The sequence below is a fragment of the Salmo salar genome, chromosome ssa11 (assembly GCF_905237065.1).
Source record: "Salmo salar chromosome ssa11, Ssal_v3.1, whole genome shotgun sequence".
In the NCBI taxonomy this organism is placed as follows: domain Eukaryota; kingdom Metazoa; phylum Chordata; class Actinopteri; order Salmoniformes; family Salmonidae; genus Salmo; species Salmo salar.
The window spans coordinates 92639471-92662102 of NC_059452.1; the positions used below are offsets into that span (position 1 = coordinate 92639471).

The window sequence follows — 22632 nt, forward strand, 5'->3', positions numbered from 1 at the left end:
ACATATTTAGCAGATGTTATTGCAGGTGTTGCAAAATGCTTGTGTTCCTAGCTCCAACACTGCAATAATATCTAACAATACACAACAATATACACACAAATCTAAAAGTAAAAGAATGGAATTAAGAAATGTACAAATATTAGGACGAGCAATGTCAGAGTCCAATGTATACATCTATATATTCTCACTGGGATCTCCCTAGTCTGTGTGGGACCAGTGTTTACAGTAGAAGGGGTAGTAGTCAATATAGTTTCTGTGCTCGCAGTTCCTAGACACACAAACACACAGATGCTTCTCAGCAAAGATACTAAGCATGGTACAGTACGTGTCTGGTATTCACGCCCCTCCTTCACACGCAGTGTATGAAATAACATTACACATCGACTTGATCACCACTCATCATCTCTGCATCATTGGCGTGTAAGAGAGAAAATTGTTTGGTGTGTTTAATATTGTGTGTGTGTGTGTGTGTGTGTGTGTGTGTGTGTGTGTGTGTGTGTGTGTGTGTGTGTGCACGCGCGGTCGCACACAAGAGTCTGTGTGAGTCAGTGTGTGTGTTGAGAGAGATTTTCAACAAGGACTAAAGAGCAGCATCTGGAAGTAATCAGCAGCCCCTCCCCATGATGTAACAGCAGTTGTGAGTGTGATGGAGAGCAGAGCCTGAAGGGTTTCAGCAGTGGGCGAGGCCCCTGCCTTCCACTGCCTAACTTTCACTTGTACAAATACACCCCAAACACACACACATACACACTATCCCACGGTCCGCACTCTGAGAGATGACAGTCGTAAATTTGTTAGTTCATCAGTCACTGTCACTGCTTCTTTGTATCTGTTTAATTTGAGTTATTTAATAATAATTATTATATTATTATAATGTTAGCCATATGTATTAGTGTTTGTAGTGTTACCAGGACCATTGTAGTAGTTCTACCTGGTTTCTGTCGTTTTTAATGCCCTAGGGGAAACATACAGTGGTCTACATTATTTAGGTATGAAATAAACAAGGAAAAAGCACTGATTGGAGACTTGAGTGATGTGCATAATGTGCTGATGATTTTGTTTTAGACATTGCTCTTTGGACTGCTTTCTCAGCTTGGGTCGATTAGGGACAGTTCTAAATGTACTGTGGGAAAGGGGGGGGCAAAATAGGGGAGGGGTTGTATAAAAAAATATGTTTTGCTTTGGGGAGGGTTGTGTGTTTTTTTTATTGGGCACAAGGGAGGGTAGTGCAATTTTTCCCTGGTTTACATTCGTGATAGTGAAGGTTGTACTATATAATTTCTTCCATCCTAGCCAAATTGCCTCATCTGCTTGCTGGCACTTCCCCTATATCAAGGTGTTTTGGTACTTCCCTTATGCACTACGCTTTTCCCTGCTAACTTTTATTATACCACAGGTCAGTATAGTCTACCAGTCTGTCTATCCTGTCCTCTATCCACCATTCATAGTGTCAATAGAGGTCAATAATAATGGAGTCTTTTTTGTAGGCACGAACTCCACTATGGTTCGCTATACAAAGCTTATGGGGGAAATTAATGGCGTTTTGTAGGGTTTTGTATCGTCTGTGGCAAACGCAGGTTTAGGAGATCTTATACATTTTGTTGTATGAGATAATCTTAATCAGCTAACGTCACTTTTTGTTAATTTTGAAGAATTTGTAATAATAAAAACATACATTACAGAAAGGCTTCATAATTCATAAAGGTCATGTTAATAATTGCATTATTGTTTTCAAGTGAGTAAAAAAGTATACTCTGGGCTGCAGGGTAAATGTCATTTGAATAATGGCGCAAAAGCATTTAGATCAGTTGCGGGTCTACTCTCGACAGTTTATAAGGTCTAGAAAGACACAGTCTGGCTGTTTTTTTAAGGATGATACTGAGATGTGCTGTCTGTTGCAGATCATCATTCTCCCAAGTCGTCCAATAATATTGTGGCCACGTGTGCACCTGACATGACCAGTTAGTCAGGAAAGTTTAAAGCGCACTCTGCCTCTCCAAATCTGAGCGGCTATTCCTCACGTACCTACAACCTAACCTATACAGCCTAAATATTTGTCATTTAACTTTTAAAAGGTATTACATTTTATATATGGCATAAACACAACCAGACACGATGTTTTAATCTGATTAGGCCACTTCAAAAATCTCCTGTAGGCATGCGCACATTCATCCTATTTATAATTCCACCATTCTCAAAATGGCTTTACATTAGGTTAACATCCAACCCTTTTATGCGAGTAAAGTAGTCCTACATGTCGGATAAAACATGTCACGACATCATGGGAAAGCATGCCATTTATTAGGCTATATTAAATAAATTATGATTAACTTCACAGGGAGTGAATGTGCACGGTGATGAGTTTGATGCTCCTTTCAATAACGAGGGTTTTATTCTGGTGACATGATGATCAATGCTTGGCTGGCATTTGACAAATAAAAATAATCTCACACTTTTGTCCATAATAAATCCTCATCATGTAGCATATACCCGCACTGTATCTGCGAGCTGTTGGCTAGAGCCACTAGAGCGCATGTGCCAATAGGTTACCAGACGGTGCATATTAGCATATTAGCTATATATTTTTTGTGACAAAACCATCAGCAGGCCTAGAGTTAAAAATACGATGGAACCCATTTAACATTTTTTTTCGGTGCATGGGAATTTAACCGGATTTTTTATGTGCTCTAAGTATTTACACACAATGGAAATAAATCCCCGACTTTATTGTGCAATCCTGGTCACTTTTACAAATATTTGTACTGAGTGTATATACTGTATGTATTTTTTACTGACAAATAAAAACATTCAGTTAATCAATCCAAACTGTGCACCTTCCGTTTGATGAATGGAAAGAGACCTCTGTTGCAAAACAACAGAAAGTTCAACGACATTAGGAGATTGTCAATCCAAGCCTTTGATTCTGGGTAGGCCTACAAGGTAGGAAGAGATGTATTTTTTGGCAAAGTCGATATCCACGTTTGTAAACTCGAACTGCCTAGTTAAAAAAGGTTACATTTAAAAAAAAATGTGACTGTCCCTTAGGGTTGGGGTTACAGCATCCCCCGTCACCCGCCCCCTTCTCCCCCGTCCCACCAAAGCCCCCTCCTCTCCCCAATTTGGCGCGTCTGCGACCACCCAAATCAGCCAACCAGACTTGAGAATGGGGAGGAGGAGTGTCTGAGGACTCGTCAAGGTAGCAGAGGGAAGCGCCTCTGTCCCTTTGTCATGCTAATCCAAGGCAGAGGAGTTCCGTCCATCACCAACGCTCAACAGTTTGAATGGAACAGCACACAAAGGTTAGTTGTCGTCCTCGAAACAAAAACATCTCAGACGTTTTCAAAAGTTGCTCCAGAAAAGATGCGTGTCTGTTTCACCATTCTCCCTCCTCATCTTGCAGGATAATAACTTTTTTAACCCGTCAGTAATCTTTCGCGAACTCCAGTTTGGATTCATTGTTCAATTGTAGGCTATACATGGTTTTCTTTGGTTATGTCCAGTTTGTCAAAGAGTTGCGCGCAAAATAGTCAATTTTCTTATTTTATTTTAAAGCCATTGAAATACTCGAAGTGCATTTTAGTATAGACTCAGTAGTAGGATATGCCGCACACCTTTTAGGGGACTGTTTAAACTTTAGCGGGTTTAAATGGGCTCGTGAGTGGCGTAAGGCACTGCATCTCAGTGCTAGAGGCGTCACTGGTTCGATTCCAGGCTGTATCACAATCCGGCCGTGATTGGGAGTCCCATCAGGTTGCGCACAATTGGCCCTGCGACGTCAGGGGTAGGCCGTCATTGTAAATCAGAATTTGTTCTTAACTGACTTGCCTAGTTAAACAAAGAATAAATAAAAATAGTGCTGTATGGCCAAGAGTGCGCTTTTCTTAATCATTTTCATATGGTTGCATCGTTTCGCCGAAGTGGTTTGATACTCCTTGCAAGTTTCCCCGAAGTGGTTTGGTACTCATTGCACGTTTCCCCGAAGTGGGTTGGTACTCCTTGGGGAAAAATAAACAAGTGATTGGGAGGTAGCATAGATGGATGCAGAGGTCGAGAGGCCTGCGCATTGGTCCCTAATCAGAAGTCGAGCAGCCTGTTGGTCCCGAATCAGAAGTTGAGCTGCCTGTACATTGGTCCTTCATTTTTACATCTTTGCTCCAAAAGAACCATGTCATTAGTGGTCATTATGTGGTTACTTAATTAGACAAAAAGGGATAGGCTATTATTCTCAGAAGGGGCTGTGAGAGGGGAATTCCCTGAGCCCTGGGTGTTTGATTATCTGAGGTACCACACTGCCATTCTCTGTAGTAGACAGATTATTAATAGAGGATTAAAATGTTTTATTAGAACAACTTATTACAGGTCTTATCAGTTAGTAATATACAGCCTACTATATCATTTCATAAAGTAGCCGTAGTTCCAGTGGAAGGCTAGTCATATAACACACACACACACTGAGTAGAACCCAAATGTGTAGGAGGACTCTGAATTGGGTTTCCCCAATGGTGTGTATAAAAAAAATTCCTCTGTCTGGTTTTTGCTCTGCCTTGCTGCCCTGCTGTCTGTGTGATGCTTTAACCCCCCCCACTTCTCATATGAGGGAAAGCTGTTTCAGGTGGCCAGAGCAGGGTGAACTAACTCATGCTGATGGATTGTATGTAGCTGACTGTGTAAAAGGATACCCCACTTCCTGAAGAACCATCAGCGTGGCGGAGCAGGAAACCTTGGATTATCAGACCCAGAAGACTCCGACCCTGAAGTGTGTGTGTGTGTGTGTGTGTGTGTGTGTGTGTGTGTGTGTGTGTGTGTGTGTGTGTGTGTGTGTGTGTGTGTGTGTGTGTGTGTGTGTGTGTGTGTGTGTGTGTGTGTGTGTGTGTGTGTGTGTTTGGGGGAAGGGAGTTGTGCATCTCTGTCATAGCCCCAGTCTCAGAGAGTAAATATTGCTGAAATCATCACAGTGTCTCAGTGTAGAAGACAGCCCGGCTCAATGACAGATACAAGAGAAATGGCTTATTGATTCAGGGACACAGCAGCAGCCTTCTCAGTCATCAATTCTTTGTCCACAAAAGTGAGGAGAATTTTGTTTCCATCTCAGATACCATTAATGCTGGAGGCTGAATCTGTTTTCCTACTCTGTAAGGTTTCCTCATTTAGCTCCTCGGCTCCAGACAGTACGGTTTAGAGAACAGAGGGTATCTGTAATGTGCTCCTTATGCTGCCTGGACTGAGGCATCGTGACAATGTCTTACACTACTGCCCTCTGCATTAAACAATGTGTTTTACTTGGACATTGATGTAATTGGAGAAAACTCAGTAAAGCCCTTTACTCCAAGGTAGAAACATTCTGTTGTGTGTGTGTGTGTGTGTGTGTATGGCTGTGTTCAAAATACTCTACAAAGCGCTCTGTTGAATGTGTGTGTATTTGTGAGAGAGTCAGTTCTGACTGTTGTTTATCCAGGATTCACACTCTGTCTGGGTAAATCCTACTTCTTCCGCTTTAACCACCCTGAGGAGGCCAGACGTATGAAGAGCATGCAGCCCCAGAAGAGTCTTGTTGCCACTATGGGCTACAGCTCAGGTAGGGACTGATCTCTCTCTCTCGCACAACCCTGAAGACTACACTCTTACCGCTATTTCTCTACATTTCCCAATCCTACTGCTATTCTTCCCTGTTTATCCCTTTTTCCCCTGCATGAGGAACCTGCAGAAGTGCCAAGGTGTCACTGTGATGGCTGTGTGGTAAGGAAGTGGTTCTCAGAGTTCAGAATGTATTCGTTCTCTCTATCTATCTGTCTCTTTGTCTGCTGGGGGCAAGGGTCATGCTCTGGCTCTGCTTGGCTCCACTCTGCTTTACTCAAGTCTGACGGTTATACTCTTCAGCTAAGCGAGTATGTACACAGCCAAAGTCCTTGGGTCAAACTGCCCATGTAAGGTATAAATAAATGGAAGTCCACCACATTCTCCCCTGTCCGGTGTGAGTTTATCCGCTGAGAGAACAAATGACAGCATGTCAGCACAGATAAACAGAGCCTGAGGTCAGCCAGCCCAGGTGGTCTCAGAGCAGAAACCCTGCACTGCATGCTGGGCCGCGGGTGCCGGGTCGGTGGGAGGAAGGGGCGTGCTGACAGAGGGGATTCCTCAGGGTCCAGGCTCTCCCTCAGTGCCAGAAAGTACAAAGGCATTCCGGCCCGTCTCACTCCGCCAGCATTCTTCCATTTTTAGAAGAAGCTTTCCTTAACCACGGACTGTGTTTGTTTTGGGCCCAGAACCGTCTGAAGGACGTTCTTCGCTGGTTTCTCCCTCCTTAGTCAGCATACTACATGGGCTGATCACTGTTTGGTTATTAGATCCCACTCAGGCTGGTTGCCTCAGTCTCTTTCAGCTTATAGGCGTTAGGCTTGAGGGTGTGTATAGGGTGTGTTTTACTGTGCTCCAAGACAGCATCATATATACACATTAATGAGAGTTTGGTTTCTATGCATCTGATGTTTCCACAGACTGTGTAAAGACTGAGCACAGCAATGGCGGCTCAGTAGATGGCACCATGATGAGAGGCTCCCGATCGAAGGCGGAGCTGCAGGACCTGATGGAGACTCTGCAGCGCAGGAAGAGTGCTCTAGAGGCTAGCCTGAGGGCCAGCACAGAATCTACCCGTACCTACCTCAGCCTGCCCCCTCCTAGCCCCCTGTCCCCCACGCCCCCCAGGAGTGCCGAGCGCCCCCCCTCCTCCAGAGGCCTCCCCTACATAACCAGTAGTAGCACGCCCCCCTCCCCTCGCCAGGGTGAGCGTCCTCTCAGCCCCAAACCACCATACACCCGCTCACGCCACCAATCACAGGACAGCCTGCTCCTCTCTAGCTCCTCTGACGGGCATCGCCCAAATGTAGCCAGTTCTCTCCTGTCCATGTGGAATGGTTCCTCTTCCTATGGGGATCCTGCACCCCGTCCTCCTCAGGGCCACAGTGGGGCGGCCAGCATGCCCTCCAGCCCTCGTCTAGGCCGCAGGTTCTATGCCCAGGGCCGGAACGGGGACAATGGTATGGACCCTGCACCACGTCAGAGGAAGTACTCTACAGGGTCACTCAACGGCCTGGGCTCTACCCACAGCCGCTCTCTACCCCGCCTCCACCGGTCGTCAGACTCTGCAGCCCTGTCCCTGCCCCCACGCCGCTCCATGGGCTCCCACAGAGGGGAGAAGGGTTCTGTGTCCCTGTCCTCCAAAATGAGGCGCAGCCTGTCTCCTCTGGAGCGGCCGCCAGACGTAACAGTGCTAGCAACAGCCAGCATACCGGGTACTCCCCGCAGGGCCAGCCTGGCCTCTCTGGCCTCTCTGGGCTGTGAACTGGAGCACGGGGGCCTGCGGGGTTCCTCACCCTGCCTGGACCTGGGCCTGGGGGAGAGGAGGCAGTCCTTTGGGAAGGGTGGGCTGGGGCTGAGATCAAGAAGAGGCAGCATCAGCTCTCTGAATGGGAAGGAGGAGCTTACAGACTATCACAAGCACCAGAGAGACGAGAGGCTCAGAGAACAGGAGGTGCAGAGACTGGTGAGATAAACACAGCCTTAGATCAATCATTTTACTTGTTGTCTAATGCACTCTATTCATTATTATTAAACCTTTTTTATTATTATGTTATTATTATTATTATCCTGCCTTTATTCTTCAGTCTAGACTCTAGAGTCTACTACTCTAGCAGGCTCTGATTGTGTGACTTCGACACCTGGTTTCATTCTGCTAGTTCGTCTGGTCCCGTCTCTTTACTAGGGACTGTTATGAATACATGAAAGTGCTTATAGTGCTTTGATTTCAGCTTTTATTTCTTGAGAAGGCTAATTGGATGTTCTGGCTAGTTGTCATCATGTTTCATTGACTGAACTCACTCTCACACTCCTGCTGTAAAGAGATGGAACACACGGAGCGATGCGCCATGAACCAGTTGGTCAGACAGTTGGTCAGACAGTTGGTCAGACTGTTGGTCAGACAGTTGGTCAGACTGTTGGTCAGACAGTTGGTCAGACTGTTGGTCAGACTGTTGGTCAGACTGGTGGTCAGACTGTTGGTCAGACTGTTGGTCAGACTGTTGGTCAGACTGTTGGTCAGACAGTTGGTCAGACTGGTGGTCAGACTGTTGGTCAGACTGGTGGTCAGACTGTTGGTCAGACTGGTGGTCAGACTGGTGGTCAGACTGTTGGTCAGACTGTTGGTCAGACTGGTGGTCAGACAGTTGGTCAGACTGGTGGTCAGACTGGTGGTCAGACTGTTGGTCAGACTGTTGGTCAGACAGTTGGTCAGACTGTTGGTCAGACTGTTGGTCAGACTGGTGGTCAGACTGGTGGTCAGACTGGTGGTCAGACTGTTGGTCAGACAGTTGGTCAGACTGTTGGTCAGACTGTTGGTCAGACTGGTGGTCAGACTGTTGGTCAGACTGGTGGTCAGACTGTTGGTCAGACTGTTGGTCAGACTGGTGGTCAGACAGTTGGTCAGACTGGTTAAGACTCATTTGAACTTTGTGCTCCTCGGAAAATCACTGGATTACATTTGAAATGTAGTTTCTCTGGTTTTATTGTGTTTCTATGGGTAGTTTATAGGTTGTTTGATCGGGCTTTTGGGTGATGACATGATCCCATTGTGTTGAAAAAATACTCTGTAAATAGATGAAAATACCCATCTATGAAACAATTGGATCCCAATAGCACAGTCTGAGTCTAATGAATAGTATATTGGCAATAATATGTGACTGTGTTAACCACTGGTCCTCTTCCTGTAATGTGTGACAGTGTTAACCACTGGTTTTCTTCCTGTAATGTGGAACTGTGTTAACCACTGGTTTTCTTCCTGTAATGTGTGACTGTGTTAACCGCTGGTCCTCTTCCTGTAATGTGTGACTGTGTTAACCGCTGGTCCTCTTCCTGTAATGTGTGACTGTGTTAACCACTGGTTTTCTTCCTGTAATGTGGAACTGTGTTAACCACTGGTTTTCTTCCTGTAATGTGTGACTGTGTTAACCGCTGGTCCTCTTCCTGTAATGTGTGACTGTGTTAACTGCTGGTCCTCTTCCTGTAATGTGTGACTGTGTTAACCACTGGTTTTCTTCCTGTAATTTGTGACTGTGTTAACCACTGGTCATCTTAATGTAATGTGTGACTGTGTTAACCGCTGGTCCGCTTCCTGTAATGTGTGACTGTGTTAACCGCTGGTCCTCTTCCTGTAATGTGTGACTGTGTTAACCACTGGTTTTCTTCCTGTAATGTGTGACTGTGCTAACAACTGGTCCTCTCCCTGTAATGTGTGACTGTGTTAACCACTGGTCCTCTTCCTGTAATGTGGAACTGTGTTAACCACTGGTTTTCTTCCTGTAATGTGTGACTGTGTTAACCACTGGTCATCTTAATGTAATGTGTGACAGTGTTAAAAACTGGTCCTCTTCCTGTAATGTGTGACTGTGTTAACCGCTGGTCCTCTTCCTGTAATGTGTGACTGTGTTAACCACTGGTTTTCTTCCTGTAATGTGTGACTGTGCTAACAACTGGTCCTCTCCCTGTAATGTGTGACTGTGTTAACCACTGGTTTTCTTCCTATAATGTGTGACTGTTTTAACCACTGGTCCTCTTCCTGTAATGTGGAACTGTGTTAACCACTGGTTTTCTTCCTGTAATGTGTGACTGTGTTAACCACTGATCATCTTAATGTAATGTGTGACAGTGTTAACAACTGGTCCTCTTCCTGTAATGTGTGACTGTGTTAACCACTGGTCATCTTAATGTAAAGTGTGACTGTGTTAACCACTGGTCATCTTAATGTAATGTGTGACTGTGTTAACCACTGGTCCTCTCCCTGTAATGTGTGACTGTGTTAACCACTGGTCATCTTAATGTAATGTGTGACTGTGTTAACCACTGGTCATCTTAATGTAATGTGTGACTGTGTTAACCACTGGTCATCTTAATGTAATGTGTGACTGTGTTAACCGCTGGTCCTCTCCCTGTAATGTGTGACTGTGTTAACCACTGGTCCTCTCCCTGTAATGTGTGACTGTGTTAACCGCTGGTCCTCTTAATGTAATGTGTGACTGTGTTAACCACTGGTCCTCTCCCTGTAATGTGTGACTGTGTTAACCACTGGTCCTCTTCCTGTAATGTATGACTGTGTTAACCACTGGTTATCTTAATGCAATGTGTGACTGTGTTAACCACTGGTCCTCTCCCTGTAATGTGTGACTGTGTTAACCGCTGGTCCTCTTAATGTAATGTGTGACTGTGTTAACCACTGGTCCTCTCCCTGTAATGTGTGACTGTGTTAACCACTGGTCCTCTTCCTGTAATGTATGACTGTGTTAACCACTGGTCATCTTAATGTAATGTGTGACTGTGTTAACCACTTGTTATCTTAATGCAATGTGTGACTGTGTTAACCACTGGTCCTCTCCCTGTAATGTGTGACTGTGTTAACCGCTGGTCCTCTTACTGTAATGTGTGACTGTGTTAACCACTGGTCCTCTTCCTGTAATGTGTGACTGTGCTAACCACTGGCCATCTTCCTGTAATGTGTGACTGTGTTAACCACTGGTCATCTTAATGTAATGTGTGACTGTGTTAACCACTGGTTTTCTTCCTGTAATGTGGAACTGTGTTAACCACTGGTCCTCTCCCTGTAATGTGTGACTGTATTAACCGCTGGTCATCTTAATGTAATGTGTGACTGTTTTAACCACTGGTCCTCTTCCTGTAATGTGTGACTGTGTTAACCACTGGTTTTTGTTCCTATAATGTGTGACTGTGTTAACCACTGGTCATCTTAATGTAATGTGTGACTGTGTTAACCACTGGTCCTCTCCCTGTAATGTGTGACTGTGTTAACCACAAGTTTTCTTCCTATAATGTGTGACTGTTTTAACCACTGGTTTTCTTCCTGTAATGTGTGACTGTGCTAACTGATGTTCCTCTTCCTGTAATGTGTGACTGTGTTAACCACTGGTCATCTTAATGTAATGTGTGACTGTGTTAACCGCTGTTCCTCTTCCTGTAATGTGTGACTGTGTTAACCACTGGTTTTCTTCCTGTAATGTGTGACTGTGCTAACAACTGGTCCTCTCCCTGTAATGTGTGACTGTGTTAACCACTGGTATTCTTCCTATAATGTGTGACTGTTTTAACCACTGGTCCTCTTCCTGTAATGTGGAACTGTGTTAACCACTGGTTTTCTTCCTGTAATGTGTGACTGTGTTAACCACTGGTCATCTTAATGTAATGTGTGACAGTGTTAACAACTGGTCCTCTTCCTGTAATGTGTGACTGTGTTAACCGCTGGTCCTCTTCCTGTAATGTGTGACTGTGTTAACCACTGGTTTTCTTCCTGTAATGTGTGACTGTGCTAACAACTGGTCCTCTCCCTGTAATGTGTGACTGTGTTAACCACTGGTTTTCTTCCTATAATGTGTGACTGTTTTAACCACTGGTTTTCTTCCTGTAATGTGTGACTGTGTTAACCGCTGGTCCTCTTCCTGTAATGTGTGACTGTGTTAACCACTGGTCATCTTAATGTAATGTGTGACTGTGTTAACCGCTGGTCCTCTTCCTGTAATGTGTGACTGTGTTAACCACTGGTCATCTTAATGTAATGTGTGACTGTGTTAACCACTGGTCCTCTCCCCGTAATGTGTGACTGTGTTAACCACTGGTCATCTTCCTGTAATGTGTGACTGTGTTAACCACTGGTCCTCTTCCTGTAATGTGTGACTGTGCTAACCACTGGTCCTCTTCCTGTAATGTGTGACTGTGCTAACCACTGGTCATCTTCCTGTAATGTGTGACTGTGTTAACCACTGGTCATCTTAATGTAATGTGTGACTGTGTTAACCACTGGTCCTCTCCCTGTAATGTGTGACTGTGTTAACCACTGGTAATCTTCCTGTAATGTGTAACTGTGTTAACCTCTGGTTTTCTTCCTGTAATGTGTGACTGTGTTAACCACTGATCATCTTAATGTAATGTGTGACAGTGTTAACAACTGGTCCTCTTCCTGTAATGTGTGACTGTGTTAACCACTGGTCATCTTAATGTAAAGTGTGACTGTGTTAACCACTGGTCATCTTAATGTAATGTGTGACTGTGTTAACCACTGGTCCTCTCCCTGTAATGTGTGACTGTGTTAACCACTGGTCATCTTAATGTAATGTGTGACTGTGTTAACCACTGGTCATCTTAATGTAATGTGTGACGGTGTTAACCACTGGTCATCTTAATGTAATGTGTGACTGTGTTAACCGCTGGTCCTCTCCCTGTAATGTGTGACTGTGTTAACCACTGGTCCTCTCCCTGTAATGTGTGACTGTGTTAACCGCTGGTCCTCTTAATGTAATGTGTGACTGTGTTAACCACTGGTCCTCTCCCTGTAATGTGTGACTGTGTTAACCACTGGTCCTCTTCCTGTAATGTATGACTGTGTTAACCACTGGTCATCTTAATGCAATGTGTGACTGTGTTAACCACTGGTCCTCTCCCTGTAATGTGTGACTGTGTTAACCGCTGGTCCTCTTAATGTAATGTGTGACTGTGTTAACCACTGGTCCTCTCCCTGTAATGTGTGACTGTGTTAACCACTGGTCCTCTTCCTGTAATGTGTGACTGTGTTAACCACTGGTCATCTTAATGTAATGTGTGACTGTGTTAACCACTTGTTATCTTAATGCAATGTGTGACTGTGTTAACCACTGGTCCTCTCCCTGTAATGTGTGACTGTGTTAACCACTGGTCATCTTAATGTAATGTGTGACTGTGTTAACCACTGGTCCTCTTCCTGTAATGTGTGACTGTGCTAACCACTGGCCATCTTCCTGTAATGTGTGACTGTGTTAACCACTGGTCATCTTAATGTAATGTGTGACTGTGTTAACCACTGGTTTTCTTCCTGTAATGTGGAACTGTGTTAACCACTGGTCCTCTCCCTGTAATGTGTGACTGTATTAACCGCTGGTCATCTTAATGTAATGTGTGACTGTTTTAACCACTGGTCCTCTTCCTGTAATGTGTGACTGTGTTAACCACTGGTTTTTGTTCCTATAATGTGTGACTGTGTTAACCACTGGTCATCTTAATGTAATGTGTGACTGTGTTAACCACTGGTCCTCTCCCTGTAATGTGTGACTGTGTTAACCACAAGTTTTCTTCCTATAATGTGTGACTGTTTTAACCACTGGTTTTCTTCCTGTAATGTGTGACTGTGCTAACTGATGTTCCTCTTCCTGTAATGTGTGACTGTGTTAACCACTGGTCATCTTAATGTAATGTGTGACTGTGTTAACAACTGGTCCTCTTCCTGTAATGTGTGACTGTGTTAACCGCTGGTCCTCTTCCTGTAATGTGTGACTGTGCTAACCACTGGTCCTCTTCCTGTAATGTGTGACTGTGCTAACCACTGGTCATCTTCCTGTAATGTGTGACTGTGTTAACCACTGGTCATCTTAATGTATTGTGTGACTGTGTTAACCACTGGTCCTCTCCCTGTAATGTGTGACTGTGTTAACCACTGGTAATCTTCCTGTAATGTGTAACTGTGTTAACCTCTGGTTTTCTTCCTGTAATGTGTGACTGTGTTAACCGCTGGTTTTCTTCCTGTAATGTGTGACTGTGTTGACCACTGGTTTTCTTCCTGAAATGTGTGACTGTGTTAACCACTGGTTTTCTTCCTGTAATGTGTGACTGTGTTAACCGCTGGTCCTCTTCCTGTAATGTGTGACTGTGTTAACCACTGGTCATCTTAATGTAATGTGTGACTGTGTTAACCACTGGTTTTCTTCCTGTAATGTGGAACTGTGTTAACCACTGGTCCTCTCCCTGTAAAGTGTGACTGTATTAACCACTGGTCCTCTCCCTGTAATGTGTGACTGTGTTAACCACTGGTTTTCTTCCTATAATGTGTGACTGTTTTAACCACTGGTTTTCTCCCTGTAATGTGTGACTGTGTTAACCGATGTTCCTCTTCCTGTAATGTGTGACTGTGTTAACCACTGGTCATCTTAATGTAATGTGTGACTGTGTTAACCGCTGGTCCTCTTCCTGTAATGTGTGACTGTGTTAACCACTGGTTTTCTTCCTGTGATGTGTGACTGTGCTAACAACTGGTCCTCTCCCTGTAATGTGTGACTGTGTTAACCACTGGTATTCTTCCTATAATGTGTGACTGTTTTAACCACTGGTCCTCTTCCTGTAATGTGGAACTGTGTTAACCACTGGTTTTCTTCCTGTAATGTGTGACTGTGTTAACCACTGGTCATCTTAATGTAATGTGTGACAGTGTTAACAACTGGTCCTCTTCCTGTAATGTGTGACTGTGTTAACCGCTGGTCCTCTTCCTGTAATGTGTGACTGTGTTAACCACTGGTTTTCTTCCTGTAATGTGTGACTGTGCTAACAACTGGTCCTCTCCCTGTAATGTGTGACTGTGTTAACCACTGGTGTTCTTCCTATAATGTGTGACTGTTTTAACCACTGGTTTTCTTCCTGTAATGTGTGACTGTGTTAACCGCTGGTCCTCTTCCTGTAATGTGTGACTGTGTTAACCACTGGTCATCTTAATGTAATGTGTGACAGTGTTAACAACTGGTTCCTCTTCCTGTAATGTGTGACTGTGTTAACCACTGGTCATCTTAATGTAATGTGTGACTGTGTTAACCACTGGTCCTCTCCCCGTAATGTGTGACTGTGTTAACCACTGGTCATCTTCCTGTAATGTGTGACTGTGTTAACCACTGGTGTTCTTCCTATAATGTGTGACTGTTTTAACCACTGGTTTTCTTCCTGTAATGTGTGACTGTGTTAACCGCTGGTCCTCTTCCTGTAATGTGTGACTGTGTTAACCACTGGTCATCTTAATGTAATGTGTGACTGTGTTAACCACTGGTCATCTTCCTGTAATGTGTGACTGTGTTAACCACTGGTCATCTTAATGTAATGTGTGACTGTGTTAACCACTGGTCCTCTCCCTGTAATGTGTGACTGTATTAACCACTGGTCATCTTCCTGTAATGTGGAACTGTGTTAACCTCTGGTTTTCTTCCTGTAATGTGTGACTGTGTTAACCACTGGTTTTCTTCCTGTAATGTGTGACTGTGTTAACCACTGGTTTTCTTCCTGAAATGTGTGACTGTGTTAACCACTGGTTTTCTTCCTGTAATGTGTGACTGTGTTAACCGCTGGTCCTCTTCCTGTAATGTGTGACTGTGTTAACCACTGGTCATCTTAATGTAATGTGTGACTGTGTTAACCACTGGTTTTCTTCCTGTAATGTGGAACTGTGTTAACCACTGGTCCTCTCCCTGTAATGTGTGACTGTATTAACCACTGGTCCTCTCCCTGTAATGTGTGACTGTGTTAACCACTGGTTTTCTTCCTATAATGTGTGACTGTTTTAACCACTGGTTTTCTTCCTGTAATGTGTGACTGTGTTAACTGCTGGTACTCTTCCTGTAATGTGTGACTGTGTTAACCACTGGTCATCTTAATGTAATGTGTGACTGTGTTAACCGCTGGTCCTCTTCCTGTAATGTGTGACTGTGCTAACCACTGGTCATCTTAATGTAATGTGTGACTGTGTTAACCACTGGTCCTCTCCCTGTAATGTGTGACTGTGTTAACCACTGGTCATCTTAATGTAATGTGTGACTGTGTTAACCACTGGTCATCTTAATGTAATGTGTGACTGTGTTAACCGCTGGTCCTCTCCCTGTAATGTGTGACTGTGTTAACCACTGGTCCTCTCCCTGTAATGTGTGACTGTGTTAACCGCTGGTTCTCTTCCTTTAATGTGTGACTGTGTTAACCACTGGTTTTCTTCCTGTAATGTGTGACTGTGCTAACAACTGGTCCTCTTCCTGTAATGTGTGACTGTGTTAACCACTGGTTTTCTTCCTGTAATGTGGAACTGTGTTAACCACTGGTTTTCTTCCTGTAATGTGTGACTGTGTAAACCACTGCTCATCTTAATGTAATGTGTGACTGTGTTAACAACTGGTCTTCTTCCTGTAATGTGTGACTGTGTTAACCGCTGGTCCTCTTCCTGTAATATGTGACTGTGTTAACCGCTGGTCCTCTCCCTGTAATGTGTGACTGTGTTAACCACTGGTATTCTTCCTATAATGTGTGACTGTTTTAACCACTGGTCCTCTTCCTGTAATGTGGAACTGTGTTAACCACTGGTTTTCTTCCTGTAATGTGTGACTGTGTTAACCACTGGTCATCTTAATGTAATGTGTGACAGTGTTAACAACTGGTCCTCTTCCTGTAATGTGTGACTGTGTTAACCGCTGGTCCTCTTCCTGTAATGTGTGACTGTGTTAACCACTGGTCATTTTAATGTAATGTGTGACTGTGTTAACCACTGGTCATCTTAATGTAATGTGTGACTGTGTTAACCACTGGTCATCTTAATGTAATGTGTGACTGTGTTAACCACTGGTCATCTTAATGTAATGTGTGACTGTGTTAACCACTGGTCATCTTAATGTAATGTGTGACTGTGTTAACCACTGGTAATCTTAATGCAATGTGTGACTTTGTTAACCACTGGTCCTCTCCCCGTAATGAGTGACTGTGTTAACCACTGGTCATCTTAATGTAATGTGTGACTGTGTTAACCACTGGTGTTCTTCCTATAATGTGTGACTGTTTTAACCACTGGTTTTCTCCCTGTAATGTGTGACTGTGTTAACTGATATTCCTCTTCCTGTAATGTGTGACTGTGTTAACCACTGGTCATCTTAATGTAATGTGTGACTGTGTTAACCGCTGGTCCTCTTCCTGTAATGTGTGACTGTGTTAACCACTGGTTTTCTTCCTGTAATGTGTGACTGTGCTAACAACTGGTCCTCTCCCTGTAATGTGTGACTATGTTAACCACTGGTATTCTTCCTATAATGTGTGACTGTTTTAACCACTGGTCCTCTTCCTGTAATGTGGAACTGTGTTAACCACTGGTTTTCTTCCTGTAATGTGTGACTGTGTTAACCACTGGTCATCTTAATGTAATGTGTGACAGTGTTAACAACTGGTCCTCTTCCTGTAATGTGTGACTGTGTTAACCGCTGGTCCTCTTCCTGTAATGTGTGACTGTGTTAACCACTGGTTTTCTTCCTGTAATGTGTGACTGTGCTAACAACTGGTCCTCTCCCTGTAATGTGTGACTGTGTTAACCACTGGTGTTCTTCCTATAATGTGTGACTGTTTTAACCACTGGTTTTCTTCCTGTAATGTGTGACTGTGTTAACCGCTGGTCCTCTTCCTGTAATGTGTGACTGTGTTAACCACTGGTCATCTTACTGTAATGTGTGACAGTGTTAACAACTGGTTCCTCTTCCTGTAATGTGTGACTGTGTTAACCACTGGTCATCTTAATGTAATGTGTGACTGTGTTAACCACTGGTCCTCTCCCCGTAATGTGTGACTGTGTTAACCACTGGTCATCTTCCTGTAATGTGTGACTGTGTTAACCACTGGTCCTCTTCCTGTAATGTGTGACTGTGCTAACCACTGGTCATCTTCCTGTAATGTGTGACTGTGTTAACCACTGGTCATCTTAATGTAATGTGTGACTGTGTTAACCACTGGTCCTCTCCCTGTAATGTGTGACTGTATTAACCACTGGTCATCTTCCTGTAATGTGGAACTGTGTTAACCTCTGGTTTTCTTCCTGTAATGTGTGACTGTGTTAACCACTGTTTTTCTTCCTGTAATGTGTGACTGTGTTAACCACTGGTTTTCTTCCTGAAATGTGTGACTGTGTTAACCACTGGTTTTCTTCCTGTAATGTGTGACTGTGTTAACCGCTGGTCCTCTTCCTGTAATGTGTGACTGTGTTAACCACTGGTCATCTTAATGTAATGTGTGACTGTGTTAACCACTGGTCTTCTTCCTGTAATGTGGAACTGTGTTAACCACTGGTCCTCTCCCTGTAATGTGTGACTGTGTTAACCACTGGTCCTCTCCCTGTAATGTGTGACTGTGTTAACCACTGGTTTTCTTCCTATAATGTGTGACTGTTTTAACCACTGGTTTTCTTCCTGTAATGTGTGACTGTGTTAACTGCTGGTTCTCTTCCTGTAATGTGTGACTGTGTTAACCACTGGTCATCTTAATGTAATGTGTGACTGTGTTAACCGCTGGTCCTCTTCCTGTAATGTGTGACTGTGCTAACCACTGGTCATCTTAATGTAATGTGTGACTGTGTTAACCACTGGTCCTCTCCCTGTAATGTGTGACTGTGTTAACCACTGGTCATCTTAATGTAATGTGTGACTGTGTTAACCACTGGTCATCTTAATGTAATGTGTGACTGTGTTAACCGCTGGTCCTCTCCCTGTAATGTGTGACTGTGTTAACCACTGGTCCTCTCCCTGTAATGTGTGACTGTGTTAACCGCTGGTTCTCTTCCTTTAATGTGTGACTGTGTTAACCACTGGTTTTCTTCCTGTAATGTGTCACTGTGCTAACAACTGGTCCTCTCCCTGTAATGTGTGACTGTGTTAACCACTGGTCCTCTTCCTGTAATGTGTGACTGTGTTAACCACTGGTTTTCTTCCTGTAATGTGGAACTGTGTTAACCACTGGTTTTCTTCCTGTAATGTGTGACTGTGTTAACAACTGGTCTTCTTCCTGTAATGTGTGACTGTGTTAACCGCTGGTCCTCTTCCTGTAATATGTGACTGTGTTAACCGCTGGTCCTCTCCCTGTAATGTGTGACTGTGTTAACCACTGGTATTCTTACTATAATGTGTGACTGTTTTAACCACTGGTCCTCTTCCTGTAATGTGGAACTGTGTTAACCACTGGTTTTCTTCCTGTAATGTGTGACTGTGTTAACCACTGGTCATCTTAATGTAATGTGTGACAGTGTTAACAACTGGTTCTCTTCCTGTAATGTGTGACTGTGTTAACCGCTGGTCCTCTTCCTGTAATGTGTGACTGTGTTAACCACTGGTCATCTTAATGTAATATGTGACTGTGTTAACCACTGGTCATCTTAATGTAATGTGTGACTGTGTTAACCACTGGTCCTCTCCCTGTAATGTGTGACTGTGTTAACCACTGGTCATCTTAATGTAATGTGTGACTGTGTTAACCACTGGTCATCTTAATGTAATGTGTGACTGTGTTAACCACTGGTCATCTTAATGTAATGTGTGACTGTGTTATCCACTGGTAATCTTAATGCAATGTGTGACTTTGTTAACCACTGGTCCTCTCCCCGTAATGTGTGACTGTGTTAACCACTGGTCATCTTAATGTAATGTGTGACTGTGTTAACCACTGGTCCTCTTCCTGTAATGTGTGACTGTGCTAACCACTGGTCATCTTCCTGTAATGTGTGACTGTGTTAACCACTGGTCATCTTAATGTAATGTGTGACTGTGTTAACCACTGGTCCTCTCCCTGTAATGTGTGACTGTGTTAACCACTGGTCATCTTCCTGTAATGTGGAACTGTGTTAACCTCTGGTTTTCTTCCTGTAATGTGTGACTGTGTTAACCACTGGTCATCTTAATGTAATGTGTGACAGTGTTAACAACTGGTCCTCTTCCTGTAATGTGTGACTGTGTTAACCGCTGGTCCTCTTCCTGTAATATGTGACTGTGTTAACCACTGGTTTTCTTCCTATAATGTGTGACTGTTTTAACCACTGGTTTTCTTCCTGTAATGTGTGACTGTGTTAACCGCTGGTCCTCTTCCTGTAATATGTGACTGTGTTAACCGCTGGTCCTCTCCCTGTAATGTGTGACTGTGTTAACCACTGGTATTCTTCCTATAATGTGTGACTGTTTTAACCACTGGTCCTCTTCCTGTAATGTGGAACTGTGTTAACCACTGGTTTTCTTCCTGTAATGTGTGACTGTGTTAACCACTGGTCATCTTAATGTAATGTGTGACAGTGTTAACAACTGGTCCTCTTCCTGTAATGTGTGACTGTGTTAACCGCTGGTCCTCTTCCTGTAATATGTGACTGTGTTAACCACTGGTTTTCTTCCTATAATGTGTGACTGTTTTAACCACTGGTTTTCTTCCTGTAATGTGTGACTGTGTTAACCGCTGGTCCTCTTCCTGTAATGTGTGACTGTGTTAACCACTGGTCATCTTAATGTAATGTGTGACTGTGTTAACCGCTGGTCCTCTTCCTGTAATGTGTGACTGTGTTAACCACTGGTCATCTTAATGTAATGTGTGACTGTGTTAACCACTGGTCATCTTAATGTAATGTGTGACTGTGTTAACCACTTGTCCTCTCCCTGTAATGTGTGACTGTGTTAACCACTGGTCATCTTAATGTAATGTGTGACTGTGTTAACCACTGGTCATCTTAATGTAATGTGTGACTGTGTTAACCACTGGTCATCTTAATGTAATGTGTGACTGTGTTAACCACTGGTAATCTTAATGCAATGTGTGACTTTGTTAACCACTGGTCCTCTCCCCGTAATGTGTGACTGTGTTAACCACTGGTCATCTTAATGTAATGTGTGACTGTGTTAACCACTGGTCCTCTTCCTGTAATGTGTGACTGTGCTAACCACTGGTCATCTTCCTGTAATGTGTGACTGTGTTAAGCACTGGTCATCTTAATGTAATGTGTGACTGTGTTAACCACTGGTCCTCTCCCTGTAATGTGTGACTGTGTTAACCACTGGTCATCTTCCTGTAATGTGGAACTGTGTTAACCTCTGGTTTTCTTCCTGTAATGTGTGACTGTGTTAACCACTGGTCATCTTAATGTAATGTGTGACAGTGTTAACAACTGGTCCTCTTCCTGTAATGTGTGACTGTGTTAACCGCTGGTCCTCTTCCTGTAATATGTGACTGTGTTAACCACTGGTTTTTTTCCTATAATGTGTGACTGTTTTAACCACTGGTTTTCTTCCTGTAATGTGTGACTGTGTTAACCGCTGGTCCTCTTCCTGTAATGTGTGACTGTGTTAACCACTGGTCATCTTAATGTAATGTGTGACTGTGTTAACCGCTGGTCCTCTTCCTGTAATGTGTGACTGTGTTAACCACTGGTCATCTTAATGTAATGTGTGACTGTGTTAACCACTGGTCATCTTAATGTAATGTGTGACTGTGTTAACCACTGGTCCTCTCCCTGTAATGTGTGACTGTGTTAACCACTGGTCATCTTAATGTAATGTGTGACTGTGTTAACCACTGGTCATCTTAATGTAATGTGTGACTGTGTTAACCACTGGTCATCTTAATGTAATGTGTGACTGTGTAAACCGCTGGTCCTCTCCCTGTAATGTGTGACTGTGTTAACCACTGGTCCTCTCCCTGTAATGTGTGACTGTGTTAACCGCTGGTCCTCTTAATGTAATGTGTGACTGTGTTAACCACTGGTCCTCTCCCTGTAATGTGTGACTGTGTTAACCACTGGTCCTCTCCCTGTAATGTGTGACTGTGTTAACCACTGGTCCTCTCCCTGTAATGTGTGACTGTGTTAACCGCTGGTCCTCTTCCTGTAATGTGTGACTGTGTTAACCACTGGTCATCTTAATGTAATGTGTGACTGTGTTAACCACTGGTCATCTTAATGTAATGTGTGACTGTGTTAACCACTGGTCCTCTCCCTGTAATGTGTGATTGTGTTAACCACTGGTCATCTTAATGTAATGTGTGACTGTGTTAACCACTGGTCCTCTCCCTGTAATGTGTGACTGTGTTAACCGCTGGTCCTCTTCCTGTAATGTGTGACTGTGTTATCCACTGGTCATCTTAATGTAATGTGTGACTGTGTTAACAACTGGTCTTCTTCCTGTAATGTGTGACTGTGTTAACCGCTGGTCCTCTTCCTGTAATGTGTGACTGTGTTAACCGCTGGTCCTCTTCCTGTAATTTGTGAATGTGTTAACCACTGGTTTTCTTCCTGTAATGTGTGACTGTGCTAACAACTGGTCCTCTCCCTGTAATTTGTGACTGTGGTAACCGCTGGTTTTCTTCCTATAATGTGTGACTGTTTTAACCACTGGTTTTCTTCCTGTAATGTGTGACTGTGTTAACCGCTGGTCCTCTTCCTGTAATTTGTGACTGTGTTAACCACTGGTCATCTTAATGTAATGTGTGACTGTGTTAACCGCTGGACCTCTTCCTGTAATGTGTGACTGTGTTAACCACTGGTCATCTTAATGTAATGTGTGACTGTGTTAACCACTGGTCATCTTAATGGAATGTGTGACTGTGTTAACCGCTGGTCCTCTCCCTGTAATGTGTGACTGTGTTAACCACTGGTCCTCTCCCTGTAATGTGTGACTGTGTAAACCACTGGTCCTCTTCCTGTAATGTGTGACTGTGTTAACCACTGGTCATCTTAATGTAATGTGTGACTGTGTTAACCACTGGTCATCTTAATGTAATGTGTGACTGTGTTAACCACTGGTCCTCTCCCTGTAATGTGTGACTGTGTTAACCACTAGTCATCTTAATGTAATGTGTGACTGTGTTAACCACTGGTTTTCTTCCTGTAATGTGTGACTGTGTTAACCACTGGTCCTCTTCCTGTAATGTGGAACTGTGTTAACCACTGGTTTTCTTCCTGTAATGTGTGACTGTGTTAACCACTGGTTTTCTTCCTGTAATGTGTGACTGTGTTAACCACTGGTTTTC

General features: G+C 43.7%; 1 protein-coding gene across 8 annotated transcripts in view; it reads left to right on the plus strand.

Moving 5' to 3' along the window:
* LOC106563572 (pleckstrin homology-like domain family B member 2) overlaps positions 1–22632 on the plus strand; it is a 53545-nt gene that overhangs the window by 8283 nt on the left and 22630 nt on the right. For 5 of the 8 annotated variants that reach the window (XM_014129271.2, XM_014129273.2, XM_014129274.2 and 2 more), the window contains exons 5-6: positions 5456–5575; positions 6495–7540. In XM_014129271.2, coding sequence (XP_013984746.1) covers positions 5456–5575; positions 6495–7540 — 1166 coding nt within the window. Of the gene's footprint in view, positions 1–3137; positions 3300–4592; positions 4757–5455; positions 5576–6494; positions 7541–22632 lie in introns of those variants that run through there. The other 3 variants (XM_014129277.2, XM_014129278.2, XM_045690078.1) reach the window with 3 other exon arrangements.